General features: G+C 56.1%; 1 protein-coding gene and 2 pseudogenes across 41 annotated transcripts in view; 2 read left to right on the forward strand and 1 right to left on the reverse strand.

The window, feature by feature from the left end:
- Positions 1 to 19,900, reverse strand: part of EHMT1 (euchromatic histone lysine methyltransferase 1) — a 229,481-nt gene that overhangs the window by 46,497 nt on the left and 163,084 nt on the right. For 33 of the 40 annotated variants that reach the window (XM_077966801.1, XM_077966790.1, XM_077966781.1 and 30 more), the window contains 5 exons: positions 14,853 to 14,996; positions 13,314 to 13,540; positions 11,784 to 11,957; positions 10,023 to 10,105; positions 8,778 to 8,884 (listed from right to left, as the gene is read on the reverse strand). In XM_077966801.1, coding sequence (XP_077822927.1) covers positions 8,778 to 8,884; positions 10,023 to 10,105; positions 11,784 to 11,957; positions 13,314 to 13,540; positions 14,853 to 14,996 — 735 coding nt within the window. Of the gene's footprint in view, positions 1 to 6,764; positions 7,073 to 8,777; positions 8,885 to 10,022; positions 10,106 to 11,783; positions 11,958 to 13,313; positions 13,541 to 14,852; positions 14,997 to 19,900 lie in introns of those variants that run through there. The other 7 variants (XM_077966802.1, XM_077966793.1, XM_077966779.1 and 4 more) reach the window with 2 other exon arrangements.
- On the forward strand, positions 1,562 to 2,802 carry LOC106993553 (forkhead box protein H1 pseudogene; annotated as a pseudogene).
- Positions 5,189 to 6,175, forward strand: LOC144334930 (uncharacterized; annotated as a pseudogene). The gene has a single exon (XR_013405228.1). The product of XR_013405228.1 is annotated as an uncharacterized LOC144334930 (transcript).

Raw genomic sequence — 19,900 nt, forward strand, 5'->3', positions numbered from 1 at the left:
TTAAAATTGGTTGTGTGCTAAAAGCAAATCAGCTGCTGGGCTGTTGAAACCTCTTCTCCATGAGGAAAACCTTCTTAGATGACAAAACCTAGTATTTCATTTACAAAATAAACATTTATTATGAAAAAAGGTTGAAAATAGTATTGTTTTTACTATTAGTAATTAAAAACCAAAAGTAACACAATTAAATAAGGAATGTTTAAACAGCCCTCGAATGGTCTATATGGAAAATGAGGCTAATTCGTAAAGGCTAACAGGGGCAGAGGCCAGGCGCCGCGGCTCACGCCTGTCATCCCAGCACTTCGGGAGGCCAAAGGCAGGCAGAGAAGCCCGGCGCGGCGGCTCACGCTTGTAATCCCCGCACTTTGGGAGGCCAAGGCAGGTGGATCACCTGAGGTCAGGCGTTTGAGAGCAGCCTGGCCAACATGGTGAAACCCCGTCTCTACTAAAGATACAAAAATTAGCTGGGCGCGGTGGCGGCGCCTGTAGTCCCAGCTACCTGACAGGCTGAGGCAGGAGAGTTGCTTGAACCCGGGAGGCAGAGGTTGCAGTGAGCCGAGATCAAACGACCGCGCTCCAGCCTGAGCAACAAGAGTGAATTCTGTTTAAAAAAAACACACAAAACAGAGGGGCAGTGAGAGGCTCAGGGGACTCTGACTGGAACGGGCTGGGCATCACCGAAGAGAACACGGGGTCCATAGAGCAAGGGTCAGAGGTCAAAGGGCTGCGGCCTAGAGGCGCACAGCGGGGGCAGTGATGCAAGGCTGACCTCAAACACCAAAGCTCAAAGCCAAGGTCCGGCTGCCAGACCTGAAGGCAAAGTAGCGCCAGAAGTCTACAGCAGCTAATTTTTAACAAGCAGTAAGCTTGAAAAAACACAAAACAAGGTAGAGAGCGAGACCCGTGCTGTGCAGAGGAGCTGTGGCTCTGCCTCCCTCAGCACACAGAGGCTGCTCCTCCAGCTCCCAAAAATCCTGGAGAAAGAAGAAAGGGTGCGCCCTCAAGGGAGAGGCCGGCATCGAAAGCCCCTGCACCAGCACCAGGCCGGCAGCGCGGGTGGCAGCGCAGACAGACCCGAGTCTGCAAGGGCAGGAGGGGCTGACGGCTTCGGGCGGAGCATAGGGGAGGATGGGGGTCCTTTCCCAGGAAGGAGGGCTTGGCTACGGCGGCCCATAGGATACGGGGGCCTGCCAGCTCCCCAGCGCTGAGCCTTCACAGACCCGCACCGCACCCAGGACCCGGGTAAGCAGAAGGAAATGACCCCACCCATGAAAACACAGGACACTGAGACAAAGCCCAAGAAAGCTCTAAGAGTGGAGAGAAGCAGCGGAGAAAAGGAAGAGTCAAAGCAAGACCCGCGCGGGGGCCAACGGTGTCCAGACGGACCTGCCAGTGCCAAGAAACAGGTCCCGCCCCATATCCAGCTCCATCCTGGACCCCACGCAGACGCGGAGCAGGACCCGCCTCCCACGCGCTCCCCAAACCCTCACTGCAAGCGGAGCGGCTGGCACTGACCAAGTCCCACACAGTCTGAGGCCCCAAGGCCGAAACGGCCGCTCACCCTCCGCGAGGCTCTGACGGACGGCGCCCTTCCCAGGCTCGCGCGCACGCCCCGCCAACGGCTACCCATCGTGGTCCGCCTCCCAGGCATTGGGCCCGCAGCAACTCCCGCCTGCAGCCCAGAAGGCACAGTGGCTCTCCCAGTCCCCGAGGGGAGGAGAGACACCTGCAGTGCGGCAATCCCCTACACCCGCAACCTCCCTACACCCGCAACCTCCCTACACCCGCAACCTCCCTACACCCGCAACCTCCCTACACCCGCAACCTCCCTACACCCGCAACCTCCCTACACCTGCAACCTCCCTACACCTGCATGAGCCTCATCCCAGCTGAGGCACTGGCAGAAGCGGGTGCAGGTGGAGCCTTCGCCAATGCCCTGGGCCCCCCTGTGTGGTGCATGGCTGGCTCTACCAGTCGCTCAGTCATCTGCCACCACCCAGCAATTGCTTCAGCATCCAGTCCCTGCTAGGGGAGTCTGGGAAGGGGCATCCCGGCCAGGGCTGGTGCCACAGAGCAGGCCAGCTTCTGCAGGCAGGTGTGGGGTTCAGTGGGGAGAAGGCAGTGCCCACCCCACCCCCGCCCTTCTCTGAGAGGCCTCTGTGGCCCCTCTGCCCGCTTCCTGGCCCCACGAGAGTGGAGGGGGAGACTCTGCTGGCGGGAGCCATCGGGCCCTCGACCCTCTCCCCAGAGCCTAGGGCCTGGCCTCTCCACCTACTGCAGGGCACCTCAGTTCCTGGGGGGCTGTCCAGCGGGGACACAGGGCCTCCCTCTGTGGGCAGCTGTCCACCTCCTACTTGCCTATCTACACTCCCAATGTGGTAATGACCTTGGCACCTCCACCCACCTCCTATCCCCAATGGCCACCGTCAACCAGCCCTGGCTACTGGGGGGTGGCCCCTGAAACCCGAGGGCCCCCAGTGCTGCTCTGGGATCTAGACGCCCTCTTCCAGGGGGTGCCACCCAACGAAAGCATCTATGATGTTTGGGTCAGCCACCCTCGGGACCTGGCGGCCCCTGGCCCAGGCTGGCTGCTCTCCTGTGAGGCTCCTAGGACAGGGGCCGCTCCTCCCTCTCGCTCCCACCCCCAGTTTGTTGACAGGGAGCCAAGGCCAGGCGGGTGTCTGCGACCCCAGCAGCCTGGAAACACCAGGCAGCAGCCTTGCTGGGAGTCCACAGTGTTTACTGGACTACCCCACGTGTGGTGTGGCCGTGGCCCAGCTGGCACGAGCCTGGTCCTGGTGAGTCATGCCTCTGTTTCCCCTACACTCAGAGGCAAGGCTGTGGGGGGCAGGGCTGAGCCTGGAATAGCTCTTTCCAGTCCCCTCTTCTCAGCCCACCACCCATCTATCCATCACCAGCTGTCACCGAATGGTAGATGCAGCCTGGGAAGGAGATAGCACCTTTTCAGGAAAAGGGGTTAGGAATCAAGACTGGACCCTACATGGTCTTGGTAGGGGCGTGGGGGAGATAACAGTAAAGGAGTTTACAACATTTTTTTTTTTTTAATGAGAGATGACGGAAAAGCAAACATGAAAACATGAGTGTCTGTGGTGACTTCGGACGGGAGCATGTGGCACCTCGCTCAGCACTCTTCAGAAACCGCAGACACAGCGTGAAACCCGACAGCACGAGGGACCGGGACACCAATGAAACCCGACAGCACGAGGGACCAGGACACCAATAAAACCCGACAGCACGAGGGACCGGGACACCAATGAAACCCGACAGCATGAGGGACCGGGACACCAATGAAACCCGACAGCACGAGGGACCGGGACACCAAAGGCAGCAGATGAGAGGGCAGCAGCCCCCGGAGCCGCAGCAGATGGAGGCACAGCTCCGGCCTCCACAGGTTCGAAAACACAGATCAAGTCAGTGGGGAAAAGGCCCCGGGGCGCTTGAGGCAGCTCGGACACCTAGGAGGCTCCGTGACTGACCCTCAGAGCCCCTCCCCAGTCTGGGAGCCAGAACACTGATGCCCCCAGCGCCGGCAAAAGGCTGGGGTGGACTCCAGGTCGGCTGCCAGGGAAGCGCTTTCTGCACGATGCATTTCTCTGTCTGCGCTCAAGGCAGCGGCCCCTGGCGACACGGCTACTGAGCCCTCCAAGCACAGCTCATGTGACTGAGGGTGTGTCTTCACTTTTTTTTTTTTTTTTTTTTTTGAGAGACAGAGTCTTGCTCTGTCGCCCAGGCTGGAGTGCAGTGGCGCGATCTGAGCTCACTGCAAGCTGCACCTCCCGGGTTTACGCCATTCTCCTGCCTCAGCCTCCCTAGTAGCTGGGACTACAGGCACCCGCCACTGTGCCCAGCTAATTTTTTGTATCTTTACTAGAGACGAGGTTTCACCGTGTTAGCTAGGATGGTCTGGATCTCCTGACCTCGTGATCTGCCCGCCTCAGCCTCCCAAAGTATAGGGATTACAGGCGTGAGCCACCGCGCCCGGCCGCGTCTTCACTTTTAACACACAGCCACACATGGCTGAGTGCCTGTGCTCCAGTGGGGGCAGGGAGCCCTGAGGAGACTCAAGCCAAGTGGGACCTCTGGTTCTAGGGGACCTTTTGAAGGGATGGGTGAGCATGAACCCCTCTGGTTCCGGGGGACCCTCTCGCAGGGTGAACACAAACCCCTCTCCTGTGCTGCTGCAGGAGACCTGGCTCAAAGACATGACTGAGACCAGAGCCCAGGAGAGATGATGCCACGCGGCCAAGACTGGAGCCTGAGGGAGAGGACGCCACGCGGCCAAGACGGAGCCTGAGGGAGAGGACGCCACGCGGCCAAGACGGAGCCTGAGGGAGAGGACGCCACAGGCCCTCACTGGTGTGGCCAGAGCCTGCCCAAAGAGTGGGTGTGAGATGTGAGACACCCCTGCAAATGCTGAACCCCTGGGAAACAGCACCCTTGGATTCAGGGCAAACTAGAGATAAAGCCAATCGCTCTCTTCCTGGAGAATCTCAGGAAAACCACTTAGATTCTAAGGGGAAGAAAAAATAGAAATCCCTCTAAGACCAGCAACAGTAAGTTGTGCAGGGCGGGCCATCAAATTAAACATCAGGCTAGGAATTTAATCTGAAGTGGTTCCAGGCTGGTCAGACCCCGGGCACTGGATGAACGGCAGCACCAAGGGACATAACGATTCGATTTCCTCCCAATACATCATTTTATTTCACAGCATTAAACTCACATGAAACTATAAAACAGAATGAAGAGCTCTGTGCTCCTCACGCAGCCTCCCCAAAGGTGAGTTTCAGGCAAGCACAGAGCGCGGGCAGTCAGCAGGGAGCCCCGGCAGGGCTAGGCCACTCCGCCCCACGGCCATGTCCTGTTTCTACACTCCCCTGTTTTCCTGACTGATGGAAGCAGATACAAAGGAACTCACGCTAGACAACTCAGCATAAAGGTTAAACGCAAACAAACAGAACCCTACTGTGCGGGGCGGTGAGACCAAAACAGCTGCTGTTCCGGGGGAGGGCACTCAGGTGTCCACCAGGTGTCCAGGCAGCCAGCAACACTGCGTCTCACGGGGGCAGGGACGTCAGGGCCATAGGAGAATGATTTGTTAGCCATATGTTTACATTTTAAGGACTTTTCTGTATGCATGATGCAACCATATATATATTTTTAATTTTTTGCTTTTTTTTTTTTTTTTTTTGAGACGGAGTCTCGCTCTGTCGCCCAGGCTGGAGTGCAGTGGCGCGATGTCGGCTCCCTGCAAGCTCCACCTCCCGGGTTAGATCATTCTCCTGCCTCAGCCTCCCGAGTAGCTGGGACTACAGGCGCCGCCACCTCGCCTGGCTAATTTTTTTGTATTTTTAGTAGAGACGGGGTTTCACTGGGTTAGCCAGGATGGTCTCGATCTACTGACCTCGTGATCCGCCCGTCTCGGCCTCCCAAAGTGCTGGGATTACAGGCTTGAGCCACCGTGCCCGGCCATATTTTTAATTTTTTAATGTTTAAAAAAGAAAGCCAAAGAGAACACCAGTGTCTTTCAAAGGAGTGGCAAGCTAATTTCTCAAGAGGAAGAATGCAAGTCGGAAGACAGTGGCATCATTCCTTACATGACCTGAGGAAAACCACCAGCAACCTGGAATTCCAGGCACAGGAGGAATGTCTTCAAGAAGCCTCCACAGCCAGCGGTGGGCATGGAGAACAGGCTCAGCACAGCCCACCCTCACGGGCCCGGCACGCCCCACCCTCAGGGGCCCGGCACGCCCCACCCTCACGGGCCCGGCACGCCCCACCCTCACGGGCCAACACGGCCTACCCTCACGGGCCAACACGGCCTACCCTCACGGGCCAACACGGCCTACCCTCACGGGCCAACACGGCCCACATTCATGGCCTCGCCCAGCTCCTGGGGCCATCGGGGCAGCGCTCATGTAGCCCTTGTTCCCGTGGGCCCGTTCCCCCACGTGGCTCTGCACACTTGTCCCCATCCAGGTCCATCCGCAACAGAACAGAATCACGCCACACCCCTCACAAGGCCTCCCAGGAGAGGAGCAGGCCTCCCAGCCGAATGCCTGGCCCTCCACGGGCATCTGCTCTCGAGCCCCACACCACCAGCTCCTGCCTCTTCCAGACCACGCTCTCTTCCTCTTCCTCAGAGCCCCAACTATGAATGTCCTGGCATCACTCCTGCCCTGAACAGCCCACCCCTCGCTCCAGCTCTGCCTGTGTCCAGAAGACCACCCCCCACTCCCTGCCCCCGGCTGCCCCAGACCTCACCCCCCCAATAAGCCTGTTCCCACCAGGTCAGCCACTTCCCTCATGGTCTCACCATGAACCACAGCCCACATGACTCGTCTCGAGGCCACCCCAGTGCCTCTGAATCCTTTCCTGCTTCTCCCTGACATGCCCAGCAGCCTCCGCAGCTCCTCCTGCATGGAGCTGGCCCCAGTGCCTACCTCGGCTCAGCCCTTCTCACGGAACACTTTCAGCCTCCAGGAGCCCCCCACCAAGCCCTGGCTTACTGGACCCCAGTTCACCTCAGCTGCTCCCTCCCTCACCCCCTGCCGAGGCTTGGCTCCCCCATCTCCATCTCATTCAGTCCTGACCTTGGTAGGTCAAGTCTGCACGTGAGACTGAGAGGAACCACTGGGGCAAAAAGTGGAAAGTTTGTAACTTCCAGACTAAAAGAGAGAAGAGAAATGGCACAATCAAAATAAAAATCAATTCAAAAGACGGCAAGAAGAACGACCAAAAAGTACTGGCTTCAAAAGGCTGGCACTCTGGTCTGAATGCGATTTATTTATTGAGGTTGGGGGCCCCAATGAGGTGGGGAGGCCAGGCCTTTAAGAGGCGATGAGGCTGCAAAGATGGAACCACGCCTTTCTGAAAGGCAGGGTCAGCCCCCAGGAATGGACCTGCTCCCGTGTGGGCGGCCTGGTCCGCAGCAAGGCTGTGCTGGAGCATCTCCCTCTTGGCGGGTTCCTGGCTGTGTTCAGGCACAGCTCAAGGGCCTCACCAGAAGTCACCAGAGGCGGCCCCTCGACCTTGGGCTTCCCAGCCTGCAGAACTGTGAGAAATAAATTTATTTTCTTTATAAATGACTCGGTCTCAAGTATTCTGTTAAAGCAAGAGAAAATGGACTGAGACAGCTAGAAATTAAAACTACAATATAAGACATTACGTATAAAGGACTAAAAGTTCCTATTAAAATACCAAGATGGTTAGACTAAATTTATAAAAATCAAGTTCTATGTTTAAAACACATATATCCAAAAACGAGGGAAAAAGGTCAGAAAAAAAGGAGGGAAAAATCATTCCAGATAAATAGTAACAAAACACCATCAGTTACGACTCCGGAAACGGGGGACAGACTGAGGCAGCTGCACAGCGGGTGGGTGTGAGCACAGCAGACGGCGCGCCCCGTCACTCTCTCCTTCCTGGCCCTAAGAAAGGCAGAGACAGGTGCGGTCTGAGGGGACAGGTCCATCCCAGACAGTGGGGCCCGGGGGCCCCAACAAAACAGCCAGGCCCGCAGATCACCCTGCAGCTGACAGCCCTCGGCAAGCAAGAGCTACCACCGGCTTTTTAGTAGTTTACTTTAAGTATAAACAGGAATCACTGGGCATTTGAGGAGAACCTTTAGATAAGAAAAACTAAAACAAACAGAGCAGCATAAAACTTCAAAGTAACCATAATATCATCAGAGAACTAAGGGAAGAACAAGAGCCTACTGAAAGAGGAACTATCCGAGAGCAGAAAGCAATTCTTGGGATTTGAAAATGTGACCACACACGTTAAAAATCCCCCAGGAGCTCGAAGCTAAAGGTGAGAACGCTGCCTAGAAGGCAGAACCAAAAGACAAGAAAACAGACCACGGCACGAAATCGGTCCAGAAGGTTCCACGCCTGAGTTACGAGAGCCCCAGGACAGAGCTGAGCCAGGTGAGGACCCGGGCACAGAAGTCACGCAGGAAATCCTCCTGGAACTGACAGGTGTGGATTTCTGCACTGAAAGGGCACAGCACATGCACCAAATGCCCCAGTGGATCTAAAAAGACCCATGTTACAACAAGGTGCAACTTCAGACCAGTGGGGTTCAAGGAAAGTTCCTCAAGTTTCCAAATAATAGGTCACATGCAAAGGATCAGAAGTCAGACCGCACCAGACTCAAACCTGGCATCTGAGAAACAGGAGACCCAACACGGGCATCAGGGAAGGGACGTCACAGGGGGACAAACTGAGTTGTGTGTCTGAACCCAGAGAAAGCGGGCAGTGTTCAGACGGTTCAGAATAAATTAGCAGGAGGCAGAGTCAACTCAACCAACAGAAACACAAGCCACTGATTCACGACAGACACAACATGCCTGTAGATGACACGGTTCAGCTTGAAAATGCACACACGATCTGATCTAAACAAAATGGGAGCCAGTCAACGGGGCTGAGGAAGGGCGTCCGTGCCCCTCCGAGTGCCTGGCTCCCCCAGGGGGAAGTCATGAGTGTGAAGAACCAAAACCAAAACCAAAGAAAGCAAATCAAGAAACAGCCAAACAGCAGCATGCTCTTCCCAAAGGCCGTGGTAAATGCCGGAAGAAACAGTGGGAAGCACCGATCCACCTGCAGGACTCGGGCAGAAAAGCTGATTCTGTGTCCGCTTCACAGTTCTATGGAAGAACCACAGTTCTATGGAAGAACCAAAAACGTGGTATGATTTTGCTTTGATAAAAATAAAGGAGAGCAGGTGAAGAGCCCTAGGAGGGCGCCGTGCCACCGAACCTGAACCAGCATGTGGCAGATGTCCACGTGTCCAGCCTCCGCCGCCGCGTGCAGTGGGGAGCGCTTATTCTGGTGCTCCATTTTGAAGTTGGGGTCAATTCCGTCCACTGTGAACAAACACAGTTTTATTAATGATTTCAGATGTAGCCACAGACTCCAGCTCAGGACTGTCACGATGGCTGGCAAGCACTCACAAACGACCAGCTTCCACACAAACAGCCACCTCGAACCACGCCGCGACCCGCCCACAGCACCATCCTCTGGACTTGAGAATTGAGTGCGCTAGTCTCCTGTGGAATCGAACAGGCAGGTCCCTCTGTCAGAACTAACTCGGCAAGGCACGCTCTTCCCTTTACCGCCCTGCTCAAACTCTGAGGTTCCTTCTATATTTCCGTGCGTACTGGCCGTGGCCGCCCCAGGCCCTGTGAGGCAGCTGACCAGGGCAGACATACCCTAGGGGAGCAAGCAAGGCCGGAGACAGAGGCCTGAGCATCGGTCAATTCCCAGGAGGTCTGAGGGGACAGTGAGCAATGGAGCAGTGAGGTGACCTTATTGTCATGTGAAGTCTGTGACGAAAATGATTAAAAAACTGCTGGTCAACATAAATAAACCTTTTTTTAAGAGCAAATGGTTTCGCTTCTTTTTACTTGACGTACTGTCCAGTAAAGGGCTTCTTAATCATCCTTTTCAACCCAGAGACGTTGAACGTCAGAGAAATCAAGCCTAGAGCTGTGAGCTCAGAGACCAGATGATCACTGGGAAGGCTCTACCTACTCTATCTAACAAGCACGCTTTTGGGTATTAGAAATCTGATGCAATCGGTTTGCCTGTTATAAAATACCTATAGCCGAAGCCTACTTTGTCCACACCACAGCTGCTGTGATCAGCACAGGTGACACATCAGCTGCCGTCATCACCACACATCTCAGCAGGGCCCCAACTCACTAGTTTTGCTTTTCCTTAATCTACATTTCTGCTTGATTTAATAATCGCATTCCTAATTCCTTTTTAAAGATTAGAACTTCGTAGAGAATAGTTCTACCATCCTGCATAACTGAATATGAATACCATAAAAAGCCTCAACACCAGTGGGCGACCTCTTCGCACTCATCAGAGAACTCAGAGACACAGAAACAGAAAACCAAAATGAAACCAGCCTTCCGAGGAAGGGGTAACAACGGCTCTCGGCTTCTTTCAGTGCCACAGGGCCGGTCGCGTGTGCCCGGGTGGCAGGAAGGCACTTACCCAGCATGAGGAGCACCTTCTGAAGCTCCCCTTGCCTGGCGGAGAAGTACAGCTGCTTTGGGTGGAAGCGAAGCTTCTTGGGTCTGTGGGAAGCACAGGACAACAGTTGGGTCAGCATGGGGCTCCGCGTCCCCCACGTGAAGCTGAAGGCTGGAAGGCCCAGGGGACGTCTGCCCACCAGCCCTACAAGCTCAAGTGCAAACCCACCAGTCTTGAGAGATCTCATGGTAAAAGCTGCAGAACAAGAAACTGCCTTCCCAGTCACTGCAGGAGAACGCTACACACCGTGAGGCTTTACACAACGCGACAACAGAGCCAGCGCAGGATGCAGGGGAACAGGGTCACGGCAGGCCCCAAGGACCTCATCTATGCTCAGCACGGCCAAGACCAGCCCCGGCCAGGATGAGCCCACACAGCGTGGTCATGAGTGAGGGCACAGCTCACACTACAGAAGATGCCTGGGGCAGTGAGAGCTGTCAACACTGGCACTTTTGCTTTGAAACCTTAACTCGATGACTAAGCTGATAACTGATATGGTTTAGACCTGTGTCCCTCCCAAACCTCATGTTGAAATGTGACCTCCAGTGTTGGAGGTGAGACCTGGTAGGAGGTGACTGGATCCTGGAGGCAGATCTCTCATTAATGGCTTCACGTCATCCCTCCCCCTGGTGAGTGAGTTCCTGCTCAGTCAGTTCCCACAAGATCTGGTCACTTCAGAGTCTGGGAGCCTCCCCTTCTCTGTCTCTTGCTACTGCTCCCGCTTTGCCTTCCACCATGACTAGCTTCCTGAGGCCTCCCAAGGAGCAGATGCCAGCACCACGCCTCCTGCACAGTCTGGAGAACCGTGAGCCAATTAAGCCTCTTTTCTTTATAAATTATCCAGCCCTGGGCATTTCTTTATATTGACACAAAAGCAGATTAACGCAATCACCAAGGGATGGGGGAGAAAGTGGGGGTTGGGAACAGTCTGGGGTCTGGTCAGTGAGCAGGGTCTGTGGGCATCGGCAGATGGCACCGTCACTTCAGGAACAGGCTCAGAGGTGAGGCTGGAGGCAGACAGAGGGGAGCTCCAGGGAGGAGGCCAACACAAGCCTCAGTGCCACAGTCTGGTCTGCCTCCCTGGGGGGGCAATGCTGAGAGGAGGATGAGGAGGGCTGGTCTGCCTCCCTGGGGGGGCAATGCTGAGAGGAGGATGAGGAGGGCTGGTCTGCCTCCCTGGGGGGGCAATGCTGAGAGGAGGATGAGGAGGGCTGGTCTGCCTCCCTGGGGGGGCAATGCTGAGAGGAGGATGAGGAGGGCTGGTCTGCCTCCCAGTGGGGGGGCAATGCTGAGAGGAGGACGAGGGGGGCTGGGTTTTTGCGAGCTGTCAGGAAAGCCTGGAGGGCCCCTTGGCCCAACCCTTGCATTGCACAGCTGTGGTGGGGCCTGGGAGGAAAACGGTGCCAAGGCAGCAGAAGTAGTGTCTGCTCTCATGACCTAAGGGCAGTTCAGGGTCAACAGCAACCAGGAAATGTTTGTCGAAGCTCACCAAGACTACCTCCTCACTTAGGACTTCAAAGGTGTCACATGTTGCTCTTAATATAATCAGAGGACAGTAATTTGCAATGATTTCCCAAAATAGTGTGAAAATATACAAATTATTCTAATAAACAGCATTAATCAAAAAGCTGAAAAGTGCTAAAATGACGCCATGGGGAAACACACGGGGTGCAGATTAAAACAGGCCCTGAGACATCTCTGCAATCACACATCAGGTCTTACTTTTCCGAGTCGAGGGCGATGAGAGCACTCTCCAAGGTTTCCTTCCCTGGTCCCTGGGAAAGGCCAGGGGTTGGCCTCCCGAGCCCAGCAGGTCCCGTTGGATCAAAGCCCTCGGGCATGTGGGAGGCTGTACCCTGCAGCTTGTCGTCCTCCGAGAGTGGTGGCCCAGCAGCACTTCAGTGGGAGGAAATCGGGGAAACGTTTATGAAAACATGAAACATGGCCTGTTCCGACTCTGACCGCCCCAGTGCGCTGTTTTCTAAGTGAGAGTTGCGGATTTGCTTACTGTCTGCTGAGTCCCTGGATGCAACGGTTCAGGATTCAGAACCAAATTTCCTGAGAATACTAGAGCAGCTTTTCCTAGACTTCCGGGCAGCGGGTTCAAAATCACTCTCATGAATGAGCTTCAAGCTGAATCTATCAAGTCCACTGCCCACCCCAAGAAAAGGAAATCCCACTGGAATTTTGATTCAAAGTGCATTAAATGTACAGGTTAATAGGAAGGAATCACCTTAACATGTCCACAATTTGAGTCTCTTTTAAATAATCTTCAAGGAAGTTTTTGTTTTCTTTATATTAGTGTCACATTTAAGTTCTTTTGTTCTGCTGGGTAGTAACAGATTTTGTTGCTGTTTTGAAAGGATCTCTTTCGTAATTTTACTCTCAGGTAGGAAACTTCTGGTAAGGAAGAAGGCAAGTGGCTTCTACCTCTTCTTATCAGATCCTCTTACTGACTCTTGAGCTCTAAAAACTTTTCAGCTGTTTCTACTGGACTCTTTCAGGAAGACAATTATATCTGTCTAATATGAATACTTCTGGCCGGGCGCAGTGGCTCAAGCCTGTAATCCCAGCACTTTGGGAGGCCGAGACGGGCGGATCACGAGGTCAGGAGATCGAGACCATCCTGGCTAACATGGTGAAACCCCGTCTCTACTAAAAATACAAAAAACTAGCCGGGCGCGGTGGCGGGCGCCTGTAGTCCCAGCTACTCCGGAGGCTGAGGCAGGAGAATGGCGGGAACCCGGGAGGCGGAGCTTGCAGTGAGCTGAGATCCGGCCACTGCACTCCAGCCTGGGCGACAGAGCGAGACTCCGTCTCAAAAAATAAAGAAAAAAAAAAAAATGAATACTTCTAATTATTTGATACTTTTTTTGTCTTCAGCTAAGGCCTTCAAACCTCAATGCCACAGAACTCAGTCACAGACTGCAGCAGCTACCACTCCTCTACCGCCTGTGTACCGACGGGGCTGTGCCGGCAACAGAAACACCACAGGGCTACATCAATGGGGGCGCTGTGAAAACCGGTTCAAAACAGGCAAATAGATCTACATGACCAAACTGAAAGAGAGCGACGTGTGTACAAACGGCAATAAATGAATTTCAGTGTCTTAAATGTCAGAAATCACCATGAGCATCAGCATCAGCTCAGAGACTTCTGGGAAAAACAGCAGAAAGCAATAATGTTAAAATAACAACTGAAACCTTTTCAGGTGAACGACTGGAGAGCCCAGCCAGAGCCTGTGCCAGGTACCTGCCCGTTGTGGTGTCGGCCCTGCCCTCCAGGGCTGAGCCCTTCTCCTGCCCGGGGACTGGTGTCACGGTAGAGGTGGTGTCTGCTTTAGCTATCGTCACCTCTTTGGCCTTGGAGCTCTCCTCCCCACAGTGGGGACAATAGCTGGCGTTATTGACGCGAGAGGCACAGTCTTTGTGGAAACGGTGAGAGATGCTGCTCTCGGGCTGACACTCCATAAAATTACCCTAAAAATGGGAGGACAACAAAAATTTTTTGTTTTAATTGGGGTTAGTATTTGGAAAAATAAAGTACTACTAAACTGGCACCGCATCCCACATCGGGCGGTCTGCAGAGTGAGCCATGGGTCGGGGTGGGGGTCCAGTCTTGGCCCCAGGCATCGTTAAGAAGGAGGAACGATGCTTCCCGCGGTGCTCTCGCCCCACAGAGAGGAAGCTGAAGCCAGACAGAGGTCACTTGGCTGCCTCCGACCCACCCAGGCCCAGGAAAGCTGAGGCTGCCCACAAAGAGAAGGCCTAAAGAAGGGCCCAGAAGGCCTCTATTCTAAAGGGTGGATAGGGACAGGGCCAGACGACAGAACCTCAGGGCACAGCATCAGGCAGCTGGAGCTGCCCCCGTGCCCGGCAGTGCAGCAGATGTGGTTTGGCGACCCAGGTGAGCCTCGGGGAGGGGCACACAGCCATAAGAACAGCATTTTCTTGCAGAAAGTCAGAGATAAACAGATGTAGCAGAAGCAAAAAAAGGATGTTTGAAGATGGGGACGACATGCAAGGTGTGAAGTCCAAAGAAAAGCCCCCAAAAGTGGAAGCTCTTGGCCCAGGTTCACAAAGGGGCAGCAGGGCATCTCTGGGTGCCTGAAGCTCACACCCAAACACACACACAGACGCTGACAGGAAGAGGCTCACACAGATGTGCACACACACACACACACGCTCTCACACCCTACATGCACAAGGGTGCCCACACAAGGGAGTTCCGTAGGGAAGCAGCCCATTCTCAGGGGGCCCTGGGCACGGCTGAGCACAGATGTTTGACAGTGAAGTCACTGATGACCCAAGATCCCAGCAGAAACAGCCCAGGGCACAGCAGGGTGGTGCTGCCTCTGCCGGGAGCTGTGTGCTCTGTACACCCTCGTCATGGGGGGTGAACGTCCTCAGTACAGCTTCCACCTGGAGTCTTCAGTGCGTCACAAGCCCCTCACCACTGCTCTCGAGCCCCAGGGCCTTAGACACCTTCACCCCTAACCCCTACTTCCCTCCTCCGGCCTGGAAGTCCAGGTCACACCGTCCTAGTCATCTCTGAAAGCGGCTTGCAGGCAGGAGGAGGGAAATGGGGGTTGGGGGTGAAAGTGTCTAAGGCACTGGGGCTCAAGAGCGGTGGTGAGGGGCTTGTGACACACTGGAGACCTCCAGACAGACACCAGACCTGGGCCAAGCTGCTGGACCACCCGACAGCAGGTGGACACAGGACAGGAACCAGCACCAGCGAGCAGACAGCAAGCCTGTGGAGGGCACAGAGGCCACCCGACTGGGCTCTTACCGCTGTGCAGAAGTAGCCACAGCCGGGACAGCACTGGTGCTTCACCATGCGGCCCCGGTGGTCTTCACACAGCACAAGGAGCGGGGCCTTGTTGGATGGGCGCATCAGCTCATACTTGACCACGCTGTTTGTGCACCGGCCCAACTGCAATCAGACAAGACTGGTGGTCAGTGTCAGAGTTACGAGAGGCCAGCGTTCCCTCCACCAGGCGCTGGGCAGTGCAGGCACAGAGGAGCTGCTCAGCAGGTGTGGACTGACTGAGCCGAGCGCTGCAAGGCCAGCTTGGCTTTGTGGGTACCTGCTATATGTCTGCCAGCACCGGGGACACACAGGGAGCCCAGAGACGGAGACGCCCACCATCTGCACAACCAGCAGATCCAGGGGGCCAGGCGCGCCCACTCCCACCAGATCTAGGGGCCAGGCGCGCCCACTCCCACCAGATCCGGGGGGCCAGGGGGCCAGGCGTGCCCACTCCCACCAGATCCAGGGAGCCAGGCACGCCCACTCCCACCAGATCCAGGGGGCCAGAGGGCCAGGCGCGCCCACTCCCACCAGATCCAGGGAGCCAGGCACGCCCACTCCCACCAGATCCAGGGGGCCAGAGGGCCAGGCGCGCCCACTCCCACCAGATCCAGGGGGCCAGAGGGCCAGGCGCGCCCACTCCCACCAGATCCAGGGGGCCAGAGGGCCAGGCGCGCCCACTCCCACCAGATCCAGGGGCCAGGTGCACCCACTCCCACCAGATCCAGGGGCCAGGCATACCCACTCCCACCAGATCCAAGGGGCCAGGCGCGCCCACTCCCACCAGATCCAGGGGCCAGGCATACCCACTCCCACCAGATCCAGGGGGCCAGGCGCGCCCACTCCCACCAGATCCAGGGGCCAGGCGTGCCCACTCCCACCAGATCCAGGGGCCAGGCATACCCACTCCCACCAGATCCAAGGGGCCAGGCGCGCCCACTTCCACCAGATCCAGGGGCCAGGCATACCCACTCCCACCAGATTCAAGGGGCCAGGCGCGCCCCCTCCCACCAGATCCAAGGGGCCAGGCGCGCCCACTTCTACCAGATCCAGGGGCCAGGCATACCCACTCCCACCAGATCCAGGGGGCCAGGCGCGCCCACTCACACCAGATCCAGGGGGCCAGGCGCGCCCACTCACACCAGATCCAAGGGGCCAGGCGCACCCACTCCCACCAGATCCAGGGGCCAGGCACGCCCACTCCCACCAGATCCGGGGGGCCAGGCGCGCCCACTCCCACCAGATCCGGGGGGCCAGGCGCGCCCACTCCCATCAGATCCGGGGAGCCAGGCGCGCCCCCTCCCACTAGATCTAGGGGCCAGGCGCGCCCACTCCCACCAGATCCGGGGGGCCAGGCGCGCCCACTCCCACCAGATCCGGGGAGCCAGGCATACCCACTCCCACCAGATCCAGGGGCCAGGCATACCCACTCCCACCAGATCCAGGGGCCAGGCGCGCCCACTCCCACCAGATCCAGGGAGCCAGGCGCGCCCACTCCCACCAGATCCAGGGGCCAGGCATACCCACTCCCACCAGATCCAGGGGCCAGGCGCGCCCACTCCCACCAGATCCAGGGAGCCAGGCGCGCCCACTCCCACCAGATCCAGGGGCCAGGCATACCCACTCCCACCAGATCCAGGGAGCCAGGCGCGCCCACTCCCACCAAATCCGGGGGGCCAGGCGCGCCCACTCCCACCAGATCCGGGGGGCCAGGGGGCCAGGCGCGCCCACTCCCACCAGATCCAGGGAGCCAGGCATACCCACTCCCACCAGATCCGGGGGGCCAGGCGCGCCCACTCCCATCAGATCCAGGGAGCCAGGCGCGCCCCCTCCCACCAGATCCAGGGGCCAGGCATACCCACTCCCACCAGATCCAGGGGCCAGGCACGCCCACTCCCACCAGATCCAGGGGCCAGGCGCGCCCACTCCCACCAGATCCAGGGGCCAGGCACGCCCACTCCCACCAGATCCAAGGGGCCAGGCGCGCCCACTCCCACCAGATCCAGGGGCCAGGCATACCCACTCCCACCAGATCCAGGGGCCAGGCGCGCCCACTCCCACCAGATCCAGGGGCCAGGCACGCCCACTCCCACCAGATCCAGGGGCCAGGCGCGCCCACTCCCACCAGATCCAGGGGCCAGGCGCGCCCACTCCCACCAGATCCAGGGGCCAGGCGCGCCCACTCACACCAGATCCAGGGGCCAGGCATACCCACTCCCACCAGATCCAGGGGGCCAGGCGCGCCCCCTCCCACTAGATCCAGGGGGGCTGGTGCGCCCCCTCCCACCAGATCCAGGGAGCCAGGCATACCCACTCCCACCAGATCCGGGGGGCCAGGCGCGCCCCCTCCCACTAGATCCAGGGGGGCTGGTGCGCCCCCTCCCACCAGATGCAGGGGGCCAGGCGTGACCGCATCCGCTCATATGTGCCCATCAGAGGGCCAGCTGCTCAACTCTGGCAGAAGTCAAGGAAGATTCTGAGGCGAGAGGGGCTCTGGGCCGGGTGCCAAGGAAACAGGAACAGACACCTGGCAGGAGAGTCCAGGCCATCACAGGCCAGCAGTGGGCAGCGGCATAATGAATCTATGGGAGCCCCAAGGATTCCGGGGCAGCCAGAGGAACCTGCACGCAGGGCAAGGGGCAGAACACAGAGTGCGGGGCCTGCCTGGGGGACATGGTCAGTGGAGGGCTCTGAGAGGACCAGGACTTGAAGGCGCCTGTGGAGGTGAAAGCACTGAGGGCACCCAGGATGACAGGCACTCTGGAGCGCACCGGACAAAGCCTTACTGGTTTGCTATGGAGAGTTCTCTGACAGCCAGTAAGAAAACAAGAAGTAGGCCCCCCAAAAATAAGCAAAGAATTGAGTGACAATTCACAAAAGAAGAACTACAAATGCCCCCAAAGGAAATTACACAAAGAAATTCAACGTAAAAAGCCTCTGACATTCTTCCCATTTGGTCATTTGGTCTGGCACACTGCAAAGCTGGTGTCTGTGGGGTCTGCAGGGACGACACACCATCACTGTGAGTTCTGTCCCAACTTCATGGCAAGCAACTCGGAGACATGAATCAAAAAGCTTGCAAATACATAATCTTTTTTTAAGACTCCACTTGAAGACATAATTAAGTGCACAAACATGTATCTAGAAGGACCTAGCTTTTGCAACAACAGAAAAGTGGGAGCAACCAACCTGTCTACCTGCAAAACAGTGGCTGCAGGGCACGCCCAGGTGGCATAAATCATCTACCCTGAAGCCAGCAAGAGACTTCCCGATGCCCAAATGAGGCTGTATTAGAATCATCCGGGAGATTTTTTTTTTTTTTTTTTTTTGAGACGGAGTCTCGCTCTGTCGCCCAGGCTGGAGTGCAGTGGCCGGATCTCAGCTCACTGCAAGCTCCGCCTCCCGGGTTTACACCATTCTCCTGCCTCAGCCTCGCGAGTAGCTGGGACTACAGGCGCCCGCCACCTCGCCCGGCTAGTTTTTTGCATTTTTTAGTAGAGACGGGGTTTCACCGTGTTAGCCAGGATGGTCTCGATCTCCTGACCTCGTGATCCGCCCGTCTCGGCCTCCCAAAGTGCTGGGATTACAGGCTTGAGCCACCGCGCCCGGCCGACCATCCAGGAGATTTTTTAAAAGACAGTCTGCGCACCACCCCATACCTATGGAACAGGACCTGAAAGGCGTAGAACCTCATGTACGTCCTGAAAAAGTGCCCCCTCCACACCACCACCACCACCAAGTGCGTCTGCGTGAATCCCTGGTTCAGGACCAGCGGCTGCAGAGCACTTGTAGCTACTGACTTTGAAAAATGTTTACATTAAAGGAAAAACAAGTTATTTTAAAAAATTCAATGTGGTTATACACACAGAAGTCTGGGAGGACATACAAAAATACTAAGAATGATTCCCTCGTTTTGGAATAACAAGTGATTTGTACTTTCTTCTTCATGCATGTATGTAGTATCTGGATTATTTTACAATCAGCATGCATTATTTATACAATCATAAAAATCGATAACGCTATATGTTTCTGGCTCTGTGCTGTGTAACAAGGAAACAGAGAAGGGAGTTGCGGGGTCGGGGGTCCAGGCAGAATGGCAGGAGAACGTAAGGAAGGAGATGTTCTGGGAAGGATACGTCAAATAAATGACAATGGGATCCAGTTAGGGTTGAGAAAAAAGAGATAAAACAAAGAATCCTTTAACAAGGTGGGAAAAACACAGAGGCATTAGGGGTAGTCAACCACCATGGGTGGGAGGGGCGCCCCAGGTCCGCCAGGGCAGGGCACAGATTCACCGGCTGCTGACCGGACCCTGAAGGAGGGACCAGAACAAGAAAGGAGCCCACTGAGGGGAGGAGCTGTGCTTTCAGGACAGAAAGCAGCTGAAATAGGCACTGACTTGGCAAAGCAGAGATAACCCAAACCTGCTTGCCTGCAGGTGGGTCCCCATCAGCAGAATCCTGGAAAGGCTAAAGAATCGGGGCCAGCTCCGGAGGCAGGGGCTGAGCTGCTGCAAACACAGAGCAGGCGAGGCGGAGCCTCAGACAAGGCCCACGCAGCCAGCCGCCCCACCTGGCACAGGTGAGAGGTCACCCTCTGCAGAGGTGGCCACAGAGCTCACTCTCCACACAAGCCCACCGCTACAAAAGGGTTTCCTGCTTTTTCTTTTCTTTTCTTTTTTTAGTGTCTCACTGTTTTATTACTCTGTTAAGAAAACTTTCAAAAACAGAGACAAAAGTAAAATGTATCCCCATGTGCCCGTGCCTTATTTCAAAAATTACCAGTATTTTCCCTTCTCGTTCAAGCCATCCCCTAAACCTTTTGTGCTTGGAGGGGTGTGCTGGAATATATAACCAAATACCTAGGGGTAAAATGATGCCATTTTAGCCATAAATAACTCCACATGCATTGCTAACAAATCATACTCCATATAACCTTAGAACCATTATACCGCGGAACACAGGTACCACTTTCTCAGAGCCATTTAATACCCAGTGCCCACAGGCTCTGCAGGGTCCACAGGCTCT

This window comes from Macaca mulatta, chromosome 15 (assembly GCF_049350105.2).
Source record: "Macaca mulatta isolate MMU2019108-1 chromosome 15, T2T-MMU8v2.0, whole genome shotgun sequence".
Lineage (NCBI taxonomy): Eukaryota > Metazoa > Chordata > Mammalia > Primates > Cercopithecidae > Macaca > Macaca mulatta.